This window comes from Cetorhinus maximus, chromosome 25, assembly GCF_964194155.1.
Source record: "Cetorhinus maximus chromosome 25, sCetMax3.hap1.1, whole genome shotgun sequence".
Taxonomy (NCBI): Eukaryota; Metazoa; Chordata; class Chondrichthyes; order Lamniformes; family Cetorhinidae; genus Cetorhinus; species Cetorhinus maximus.
Genome location: NC_135903.1, coordinates 22,743,841 through 22,756,112, shown reverse-complemented (window position 1 = coordinate 22,756,112; position 12,272 = coordinate 22,743,841). Strand labels below are relative to the sequence as shown.

Here is a 12,272-nt window from a genome sequence, read left to right as displayed (position 1 = left end):
TAAAATTGAACATTTAGTTCTTAATGTAGATTAAAAATCTACAATAATTTATGTTGTGCTAATAGTTTTTGAATGAATGTTAATCTTTCATTTCAGTCCTTTTTTTTATATATATATCCAGCCAACAATAAATTTTAAATAATTTCTGTACTAAATTGAAAAGCAGTTCTAAGCAGTCAAAATTACTGATATAGGTGGCAAGAACCTTAGAAGATACAACACAAACATTATTATATTTTTGCTCTGATTAACTATTTGATCAATAATATTAATTTCTGAGCCATAATGATTTAATAGGGGGCTGAAAATTTTCAGAAATTAAAATCATAAAGTTGTTTTGTGAGATGGAGTTTGTCAATTCAATTTTGCTTACTGCAAGTTTAGATTATCTGGAACATGCATATTCCTCATGTGGCTGGGAATGCCACAGGAGATCTGTCTGTTAGGACAAATGACTGCAAGCAATTAGCAATTGAGGCAATAGACAAAAATAATTCATTTCCATCAGACAGACAAATCAATACTTGAAGCTGGTAAAAAGATCAATGCTTTTAGCCTAAAAGAAAGGCTGAATCTATGTCTCAGGACAGTAATTTACAACCATTCGGTTGGGCACCTCAATCTGAACAGCTGCCACAATATTCCTCGGGAGATTCTGTTCAGCTCAAATCAGAAGCTAACCAGCATGCACACAGGATGTCACAAAAAATGCTTAACTGCCTTGCTATATAAATCAATTATTACTTAATTTTGCATATGATAATCGATATATGCTAAAACTATTAAAACACATAGCAAAAGTCAATTATATTATTAGAGGGCAAGTAATTTTTGAATTGCTAATAAAAATTGAGTTTTTCATTCCAAGTTCCATTCAGATTTTATTCCTATGTATTGTGTACAACTGCTGCAGAATTTTAAATCACCACCTTGTCTCCTACAAAGGACACTGAACTGCTTAATTATTAAATTAAAACTGAGCCAATTCAATTATCTGTTTTAGCTGACAAATAACTTACCATATGCCTGCGAAGGATGGTCTGACTTTTCATATATTTGAGACAGAACTCACACATGTACAGCCTCCCTAGACGAGCATACTCTTCAGGGTATGGAGAATGGTACCAGGTATCCAGCTCATATCGACCAAACACTATGGTCTTAATCATGTTGCTGCCTTCTGTAATTTGGCCTTGTAACCTTAACTTCTCCTATAGTAAAGAAGAAAAATTGAAGCTGTATATCATCCTCAAGTGCTGCCCGAACTCTAATCACAGTGCGCTAACATCTTAGTCTTACTTTGTTTTTTATTCATGGGATGTGGGTGTCGCTGGCTAAGCCAGCATTTACTGCCTATCCCTAATTGCCCTCAAGAAGGTGGTAGTGAGCTGCCTTCTTGAATTGCTGAAGGCCATGTGGTGTAGGTGCACCCACAGTGCAGTTAGGGAGGGAGTTCCAGGATTTGACCCAGCGACACTGAAGGAACGGCAATATAGTTCCTTGTCAGGATGGTGAGTGACTTGGAGGGGAACTTCCAGACGGTGATGTTCCCATGTGTCTGCTGCCTTTGTCCTTCTATATGGAAGCAGTTGTGGATTTGGAAGGTACTGTCGATGGAGGCTTGGCGAGTTTCTGCAGTGCATCTTGTAGATGGTACACACTCCTGCCACCGTGCGTCGGTGGAGGAGAAAGTGAATGTTTGTGGACGGGATGCCATTCAAGTGGTTTGCTTTGTCCTGGATGGCAACAAGCTTCTCGAATGTTGTTGGAGCTGCACTCATCCAGGCAAGTGGGGAGTATTCCATCACACTTCTGACTTGTGCCTTGTAGATGATGAACAGGTTTTGGGGACTCAGGAGGCGAGTCACTCGCCACAGGATTCCTAGCCTCGGACCTGTTCTTGTAGCCACAGTATTTATATGACTAGTCTAGTTCAGTTTCTGGTCAATGGTAACCCCAGGATGTTGATAGTGGGGAATTCAGCGATGGGAATGCCATTGAATGTCAAGCGGTGATGGCAAGATTCTGTCTCATCGGAGATGGTCATTGCCTGGCACATGTGTGGCATGAATGCTACTTGCCAATTGTCAGCCCAAGCCTGGATATTGTCCAGGTCATGCTGCTTTTGGACACGGGCTGCTTCAGTATGTGAGGTGTCAAGAATGGTTCTGAACATTGTGCTATCGTCAGCAAACATCCCCACTTCTGACCATAAGATGGAATGAAAGTCATTGATTAAGCAGCTGAAAATGGTTGGGCCTAGGACACTACCCTGAGGGAGTCCTGCAGTGATGTCCTGGAACTGAGATGATTGACCTCCAACAACCTCAACCATCTTCTTTTCTGCTAGGTATGACTCCAACCAGCAGAGAATTCTCCCCCCACCGATTCCCACTGATTCCAGTCTTACAAGGGCGCCCTGATGCTAAACTTGGTCAAATGCTACCTTGATATCAAGGGTAATCACTCTCAAGTTCATCTCTTTGGCCCATGTTTGAACAAAGGCTGTAATGTGGTCAGGAGCAGAGTGGCCTTGGCAGAGCCCAAACTGGTGTCAGTGAGCAGGCTATTGCTTAATAAGTGCCACTTAGTAGCACTGTTGATGATCCTTTCCATCACTTTATTGATGATTGAGAGTAGACTGATGGGGTGATAATTGACCAGGTTGGATTTGTCCTGCTTTTTGTGTACAGGACATACCTGGGCAATTTTCCACATTGCCGGGTAGATGCCAGCGTTGTAGCTGTATTGGAACAGTTTGGCTTGGGGCGCGGCAAGCACTGGAGCACGAGTCTTCAGTACTATTGCCAGAATATTGTCAGGGCCCATAGGCTTTGCGGCAACCAGTGCCTTCAGCTGTTTCCTGATATCATGCGGAGTGAATCGAATTGGATGAAGACTGGCACCTGTGATGTTGGGGACAACCAGAAGAGGCCGAGATGGATCATCCAATCGGCACTTCTGGATGAATATTTTTGCAAATGCTTCAGCTTTATCTTTTGCACTGATGTGCTGGGCTTCTCCATCATTGAGGATAAGGATATTTGTGGAACCTCTTCCACCAGTGGGTTGTTTAATTTTTCACCGCCATTCACGACTGGATGTGGCAGGACTGCAGAGCTTAGGTCTGATCCGTTGGTTGTGGGATCACTTAGCTCTGTTTATGCTTACTGCTTACGCTGTTTGGCACGCAAGTAGTCCTGTGTTGCAGCTTCACCAGGTTGACACCTCATTTTTAGGTTTGCCTGGCGCTACTCCTGGCATGTCCTCTTGCACTCTTCATTGAACTAGGATCGATCCACTGGCTTGGTGGTAATGGTAGGGTGGAGGATATGCCAGGCCATGAGTACAGATTGTGGTTGAGTACAATTCTGTTGCTGATGGCCCACAGTGCCTCTTGGTTGCACAGTCTTGAGTTGATAGCTCTGTTCGAAATGTATCCCAAGTAGCACGGTGGTGCCACACAACACGATACCAGGTATCCTCAATGTGAGGACAGGACTTCACCTCCACAAGGACTGTGCGGTGGTCACTCCTACTGATACTGTCATGGACTGATGCATCTGCGGCAGGCAAAGGATGGTAAGGATAAGGTCAAGTGTGTTGTTCCCTCACGACCTGCCGCAGACCCAGACTAACAGCTTTAGAACATAGCCAGCATGGTGTGTGGGGGTGCTAGCGAGCCACGATTTGGGTGAAGTCCCTCACCCAAATCATATTCTGCACCCTTGCCACCCTCAGTGCTTCCTCCAAGTGGTGTTCAACATCGAGGAGTACGGATTCATCCGCTGAGGAGGAATGGTGCATGGTAATCAGGAGGTTTCCCTCCCCATGTTTGACCTAGTGCCATGAGACTTCATTGGGTCCAGAGTCAATGTTGAGGACTCCCAAGGCAACTCCCTCCCATTTGCTGCCACCTCTGCTGGGTCTATCCTGCTGGTGGGACAGGACATACCCAGGGATGGTGATGTCTGGGACTGGCTGGTACATCCAGTTTCATTCTTTATTGACTTGTTTTTAGCGGCTTGATACAACTGAGTGGCTTGCTAAGTGGCTCGTAAGAGTCAACCACATTACTGGGGGTGTGGAGTCACAGAAAGGCCAGATCAGTTAAGGACAGCAGATTTCCTTCCCTAACGACAATCAACATGGTCATCATTAGACTTATATTCAATTCAGACTTTCTTATTCAATTTATTCAATTAGGCTTTTATTGAATTCAAATTCCACCATCTGTCACGACAGGATTCGAACCCGGATCCCAGAGCATTACCCTGGGTCTCTGGATTACTAGTCCGGTGACAATACCAGTACGCTATCGCCTCCTTCTGAATAGGAACAAAAACTGCCAATTATATTTACAACTCCTACAATAATGCATGCTATCAGTATGCTACAATGGAAGGGAACAAATTTGCATTCACATTGAGTTCTTTCCTGAAGCAAGGCTGGAAAAAAAAGCTGTACTCAGTCAGTTACAGATTTTTTAAAAATACTGGAACAAATGCTATTATTCAATTCTAGAATCAAAGAAAAATTACCGTTTAAAAATTTGCATTTTGTTCATGAATTTTTCACCAACGCTGCCACCCAGTGTCAGTATCAAACACTCTAAGTTACAGGGTAAAAGCTTTTATACATTGCCTGGTTCTAAATCTCACACTGCAGCATTATGTGTTTTGCAGTTTCCCCATCACATTTCCTTTTGGATTCTGAGCATTACTAATTTAATGCCAACCTGTATCAAATTATGGTCACCCGTGGTTACCAGGATCTGGGTTGAAACTGTTTAAACTCATTTTACAGGATATTCTTGCAGGCAACAGAGGATAATGTCAGTCAGTCATGGCTGCATTTAAATCAAGGTCTCAAGGTGAATGGACACCCATTGTGGCACCCACGATCTAAAACTTAAAGAATTAAAATTAATGTTAACATCTGCTTTTTCTATGATGTTGCTGCTTAAGCAGTAAATGCTGATGAAATCACCAGAGGTTCAAGTTGGTTATCGAGCCCAAACGTCTGAGGAAACTAAGTTAACACCATCAGGCATTCAATCTTTAACCAAGATCATTTTAGTAACTACATGCAACATAATTATGGAAATTACTCCCTTTCTCAGTTTAGACCCAGTAACTCTTACAAGTTATTTTCCTCAGTAACATCGGTACTAATCATTTCAACTAAAGCAATTTTTCAAATCAACAGAGAAGTTAAAAATCTTAAAAAGATATTGCTACTCTCTATTGTTCTGTTACCAATTTTCCCCCCTCAGAAGGTTAGAGGCAACAATTCTTTCGTTTTTCAGCAATTTCTCTCTTTAATCTTCAACAAAACCATTAAAGTTTAGGTCTGAAGAATCTGAAATGGTTTAAGTTACTGATTAGAATGTTACCTAAAATAAATTTCCACATGAATAATTTAGCAAAGTTGAATTGCATATGAATGCATATTATTGAACACCATTTTTGCATCTACTACAATCTTTCTACTGCAACAGTGCCATGGATAAAGCACATTATAAACTGGCATTGCTTCATACCAGATCCTCTGAGGCTCGTGCTTGAGCTTTGCGGAATAATTCCAAGTCAAAATCAGATGTAAGATTGTCCAAGAGTGGTTCTCTCGTATTTCCGTGTATCTGTCTGTGCTCCTGTGGGTTAAGGGCCACACAAATATGACAAGCATAATTAACAGTCATCAAAACAAAATGTGTTCAGCATTACGTGTTGACTTGCTCTAACCATACTGTGTTTTTCTAAGTGCACTAAGTCTTCCTGAAGAATAGATTTCATTTTTTAAACTCATTACTTTAAACCAGCCAACTGGATCAACAATCAAGTGTATAAAAACTTACATCCAAACTTGTTATAATGAAAGAACCTCTTCCCTTAACACTTAGAAATACAAATTTGGGTAACCTGCATTAGAATCTTTACCTATCCAAGTTAAAAAGTATTGCTAATAGGAAAGGGAAAAAGAGAAAGGATGGGGAAAAAGAAACAGGGGATAGGATATGTTCAAAAATAGCTTTATATAAAGATAAATTATGTTTATTTTGCAATATTTCATCACAATAAGCATTTGAGTAGCTTTATTATTATAATTTTACGGTTTATTTCAATGTAATAGTGGATGAGCAGGGAACTTGAGGAAGAGGAATAATTGGTCCATGCAGCTTGAACTGAGCTACAAATTAGCTGAAGATTAATACACCAAAAATATGTTTTATATATTCACATTTGATCTGAATTTGATAGCTGGCTTTTATTTAGTAGTGCCACCAAAGGAACTTAGTAAACAAATTTGTAGCCTGGTTGGCAATCACTATGATTATGCTAACATTAATCAAATTTTAAAATAAACAAACGTCACACTGATTTTGTAGTTAGTAATGTGCAAAAAATGCTTGTAGGAAATTGCAACCATGACCTTGTGTCAACTGTGAGGATAAAAATTTATGTTATACTTTTCCACATTAATGCATGTGAAGTAGAAAACAATGCTAAATTTTCTGGTCTAAACTGAGGAGAGCCATGAGGAAATATTTGGAAATTGACAGATTGTAAGCATAGTGCTATAATTTTCACCAATACCAAGTTAAAGAGAAATAGACTTTAACAAAACACCGCTCCCTTCCCATTTCTCTGCATGCAATAACAGGAATGATGGCATCATCACAAACTTATGAACAATGATGGATAGGAAAAGGGTACACTGGTCCATATAACCTGTTCCGCACAACTGCAATGTGCATCACAACATATACATTCCCCAACCCACCTGCAATCTTCTAGGGGAGGCAAGAAACCAGGTTAAAAAACAGGCCAATTAGGCGGGAAAAAAGAAATCTGGAAAATTCCTCTCTGCATCCCTTCAGCTATCAAAGGTAGCCCAGGTGATCTCTCTGACCATGATTAATGTCACACAGTATACCTACATTTTGTACACGATGACCTTCACCCTAGCCATAAACAGATTCAGCTCTTGCTTGAAGAAGTAAAATTTGTCAGACAACTTTCACAAATATCCTACCATATATTTTTCTTTTTGCTCTTTGGTCAATCCTGAATTCCTTTTCTTCCGAAGCTCTGTCACCTTTTCCTTGTATCTCAATTGTTTCTCTGTTGGAGCCTAAAGATAAGAGGTAAGTTTGAGCGTAATACTTATCCACACTAGTCTAAAATTACAGATAACAAAAAATCTATAGTGCTCACATTAATTCTATGCTATGGATAATTGCTGTAAAGAATAAATAGTACATTTCTAAGGCAAGGGCTCATTACACTGACTTGAAGTATGTTAAGGTAATATGGCTAGTAATTTATCTTTATATTGCAGTGTTAGTTTGCTTATCAAATTTAGAAGTATGATTTGTACATTATCTTTTAAATTAGAGTTTAGAAGCAGACCAGTGCTGCATGATATACTTTTTTTATATAGTTCTTTCATTTGGTAAATCTTCAATTAAATATAATAGGAAAAGAATGCACATAAGATAACAGAAATAGGGATTAGTACTGATCTTTTTCATTTAATGGAAAAAGAGCACAGTGGTGAGGTATCAGTTTATTGACAGAGTGTTGATAAGATACAGGTTCTAATTTGTTTCAGTGCGTGCCCAGGTACTACTGAATTTACTACATACTTAACAAATCTATGAACATTATTAATTGAAAATAAATAGAAAAACTAACAAAATACTTCATCTAACACACTGTCAATTGCAATATTCAGTCATGCAACATTAACACCTTTTCTTTCAATTGAGCCTGTTGAACTTTGCCACACAAGCAACTCAAGAGAAAACTGCCAGAAAGAAAAAGTGCAGCCATTCAACTTGGAACTGTTGTTATGAACAGTTTCATGTCTTTTTATGTCCTTCCTACAAAGTAATGGCAATTACTTTTTTAATAAGGCTTTAAATTCATAGATAACATGTGTTGGTTTTTAGTTCTTTAATATATGCTAATTTCTTTTCCAATATATTTTCCAATCTAATTTCCAATTTTTCCCCTTCCTTGAGGCAACGGTCCACTTTATCACAACTTTCTCATTTGTTAATTTACTTTATCTTTGCAGCGAAAAGAAACTTTAATTCTCCAAATAATTGTGTTGAACTATCTCGATCTGTGGTGTGTAACCGAGGGCATTCTTGTAACCTAGACAATTTACGAACTAATCTGACGGATTAGTAGACAAGAACTGTTGAATGTTACTAATTATTGTTTAATTTCATACAAACTAAAGTGAATTGGAAATTGAATCTTTCCTAATGTTAACTGGAAGTATATTGAAAATGATATAAAACTATCTTTTTTTATAGAAAAAGAATTTCCCTGTGCTTCTTCAAATAGTACAGGGGATCTTTTATGTCTACCTGACAGTGCAGAGAGCACCTTAATTTAACCAAAAAGATTGCACTTCCAACAATGAATCAGTCCCTCAGAAAGTCACTGAATTTTGAGCCTGTAATATGTGCTCAACTCTCTGGACTGGGATTGAACCAACAACCTTCTGTTTTGAAGACAAAAATGCTACCAATAGAACCAAGCCTGACAGCTTTTGTCATCTACTGCAGCCTGAAAACTTATTTAAAGTAATTATCCCCATGATCAAGCCCCTGCATTGTTCCAACAGTCACAAGCACATATGCCAACTGTACAAGATTCCAATTTATTCCTGCACCCTCTACTGGCAAGCATGAAGAATTATAGCAACCAATACAAATGCAAGGCCACTGTTTGATGATCCAAAAGGAATATTTTCTTCCAATCTTAAGTCAAGCCAGTAGAATTTTTAACTTAAAACGAATGCTGGCTTTGCTCCACTTTCCCTCATGTTATATATTTTCCTTCTATTTCTATATGGCTATTGTGAAGACAGATGCTATATTTTAAAATATTTTTGGGAATATGGCGGTATTCTGTAAAAAAGGCTGCAAGTGTGTGCACGCCCATGGGTAATTAAACCGGTGGAAGGTTATTAAAGACAGCTTGACTGTGAGAACTGTGATCTGAAAGGTAAAGGTGCTAGATACATGCATTTGTAATGAGAGGCTATGGTGAAGTTGGAATTACAAGTTAATAAGTTGGGTTTTAAAATTTACATTAGGTGATAGGTAAGGACTTGACTTTCAGCTACTAAATTTCATAGGGAGTTTAGGGGATTCTACAACTCATAAGTAAATAAGGGAAAGTTATTAAATTTTATTTGACCCAAAAATGGAGGCAATAAGAAGACATGAAAGATTTTTATATTTTGGAAAAGTTGAGTTCAAAGAGGTGCTTGGGACAATGGAGTCCAAGATAAAATGGAAAAAAATGTTTAAGAAAAGATGTTTAGTTGAGTTGACAATGTGGGGGAGATGTCCTGATGTCAGTTCTGTGCTGAGAAAAGTTGTGAATTTGAAGCAGCCACCCAGTTTTAAGCCAGAAAAGTCTTTGTTTTCAGAAAGCAGCCTGTTTCTGAACTTCCTTTGGATTTCCACAGCAGAGTGGAAGAGAATGAGAAGTCATGTGGTATACTTTATTAAAATAGCAGCAGTTTTTGCCTTGGGTAATATTACTGGATTTTTATGGTTAAAAATCTATTAGAGAATGGTTGCCAAGTAGTTTACTTGTGTGTTCTGACCAAGTGAGCTTTTTGGGGAACGTTTTGTTAAGGTTGTTTCAACTATGTAATTTTAATCTTGTTTGCTTAATTTGTTTTTTCTTCTTGTTCATTAATCTTTCAATGCTGAAATCCTAAAAGTGTTACTGGGATTCTAAGCTTCTGGGATTAGTTATTTCCCCTCGCTTTAAAAATACAAAACAAAAAAAAAGTTATCAGTAAGACAAGTTACCCTCTGGGATTTGGCTTGCTCAGCAAGTAACGTCTTGTGCAGTCATAACAGCTATTCAATATTAATTTTCTTTTGTTAGTTATTGCCCTATCCCCTCAGACAATAGGATACAAACTTGTTCAGATGAAGGGTAATATCTAAAACATTAACCTTTCCTTTTTTAATGATGGTTGATATCCCTTGTACTTCCAGCATTGGCTGTTTTTATTCCCTATATATTAACCTGACACATGATGATCTGAGCTTCTCTAAGATTTGAAACACTGAATCAAATAATTAGACCTTTAGTTCAATTTGATTAAATCTGTTATATTTTAAAAACATTAAGATTGCAACATTACAAAAGTATTCTTCGTCAGTGATGCGAGGTTAATGTTGCATTACTTAACCGCACTGTGACTACTCTAATTACCTTTAATTCCCTCCTTCATTCAATTTGGAAGTAGCTTTTACCATAAGGCCATAATCATAAGGCGTAGGAGCAGAAGCAGGCCATTCAATGAACTCATGGTTGATCTGATAACCCTCAACTCCACTTTCCTGCCTTTTCCCCATAACCCCTGACTCCCTTACTGATTAAAAATCTGTCTAACTCAGCCTTGAATATAGTTAACGACCCAGCCTCTACAACCTTCTGTGGTAAAGAATTCCACAAATTCACTAACCTCAGAAGAAATTCTTACTCATCTCTATCTTAAATGGGCGACCCCTTACTCGAAGATTATGCCCTTTGGTCCTAGATACTCCCCACAAGAAGAAACAACCTCAGCATCTAGCCTGGCAAGCCCCCTAAGAATCTTACATGTTTCAATAAGGTCACCTCTCATTCTTCTAAACGCCAATGAGTGCAGGCCCAACCTACTCAACCTCTCCTCATAAGAAAATCCCTCCATACCCAAGATCAACCTAGCGAACTTTCTCTGAACTGCCTCCAATGCCAGCATATATTTCCTTAGATAAGGGGACCAAAGCTGTTCACACTATTCTAGGTGTGGTCTAACTAGTGCCTTGTACAGTTTTAGCAAGATTTACCCATTTTTATACTCCATTCCCTTTGAAATAAAGGCCAACATTCCATCTGCCTTCCCTATTACCTGAACTTGTATGTTAGCTTTGTGGGATTCATGCATGAGGACTCCCAAATCCCTCTCTTCTGCAGCTTTCTGCCGTCTTTCTCCATTTAAATAATATTCAGCTCCTCTATTCTTCCTGCCAAAGTGCATAAGTCTTTAAGTCATAAGTTTAAGTCTTATTTATCGAAAATGACTACACCCTAATGATGCCTGTGTTCCTGCAAAGTTTTCAAATTTACGACCATTAAAAAATGTATTTGCTTTACTACCATGTTCTCCAGTTCACTTAAAAGATCCCATCATCCTGATTGTGTCCTGGTATAAATAAGGTACAAATTGATTTCAGCTCCGTGTTCATGAGTAAAACTCCCAAACCTATATAACATTAATGTAAATCCTAAGCTATACCAAAACAGTTGTGCATACAGGTTTTAATTTTTACAAAATATGCATTCCTTACATACAGAAGCAACAGTGTCCATCTTCCTGCTCTCTTTAATCACCCTCAGAAATTGCCACGAAGAGAACATGTAGCCACAGCATTATCTTTATTTTCCTAGCTTTCCTTGCACATTTGCTACAATCCACAATCAGTTGCTGGGTCTTCTACTAATGGAATTTGACCCATTTAATAAGCCATTTTCAATTCAACTCATACCAGCTTGATATACTTCTGTTTGAACCTCCCTGACCCACTGGCTGCAAGTCCCATCAGCAGCCCATGGCTGTATATTATCTCCCCTCAATCCTGTCTACAAGCTGGATGCATTTCCAATTCTCAGGTCAATCTCAAATCAGTTTAATTTTCCCATACATTTAGGTGACCATATACAGACAGCTGGCTACACTCCTTATTTGAAGTAACCCCCATAAAACAGACATCATAACAGAGCCCACCACACTTGAATCATCCTGATGAACACCAACCTCACCCATTAGCTGATATTTCCCTTCCCCCAATGGCTGGTTGGGCCATGTTTCAATCCATCTCCCTATGTTAACTTGGTTTCCTGTTCCTCAGCGTTTGGTGCCTTTTATTACCCACCAATTACTTCCCTCCACTTTTCCATTTATCTCAACATCCACTTCCTGTTGATTACATTTTCCATCATTAGCACCCTCCCTTCTTTATACCCGTCCCTTTTCTTTCTCCCTCCAGCTCTCCTTTTCCAGATTCTCCCCCAGTCATCCTCTTCATCTATTCAACCTCTCCACCATCCGACCCATCCTCTTGGATCCTAGGCGCTCTCCTGTCCTCTCTGTCCCCAACCTTCAATTCATCCCTCCTCACTCATCCTTTTCCTATCTGTCCACCTCTCCTTCCTTCTTTATCCTCTTTCTCCATTCACCCTCTC

At 39.0% G+C, this 12,272-nt stretch overlaps 1 protein-coding gene across 10 annotated transcripts in view; it reads right to left on the bottom strand.

The window, feature by feature from the left end:
• Positions 1 to 12,272, bottom strand: part of kat7b (K(lysine) acetyltransferase 7b) — a 102,326-nt gene that overhangs the window by 52,705 nt on the left and 37,349 nt on the right. For all 10 annotated transcript variants that reach the window (XM_078529619.1, XM_078529624.1, XM_078529629.1 and 7 more), the window contains 3 exons: positions 7,036 to 7,134; positions 5,543 to 5,653; positions 1,020 to 1,211 (listed from right to left, as the gene is read on the bottom strand). In XM_078529619.1, coding sequence (XP_078385745.1) covers positions 1,020 to 1,211; positions 5,543 to 5,653; positions 7,036 to 7,134 — 402 coding nt within the window. The remainder of the gene's footprint in view (positions 1 to 1,019; positions 1,212 to 5,542; positions 5,654 to 7,035; positions 7,135 to 12,272) is intronic.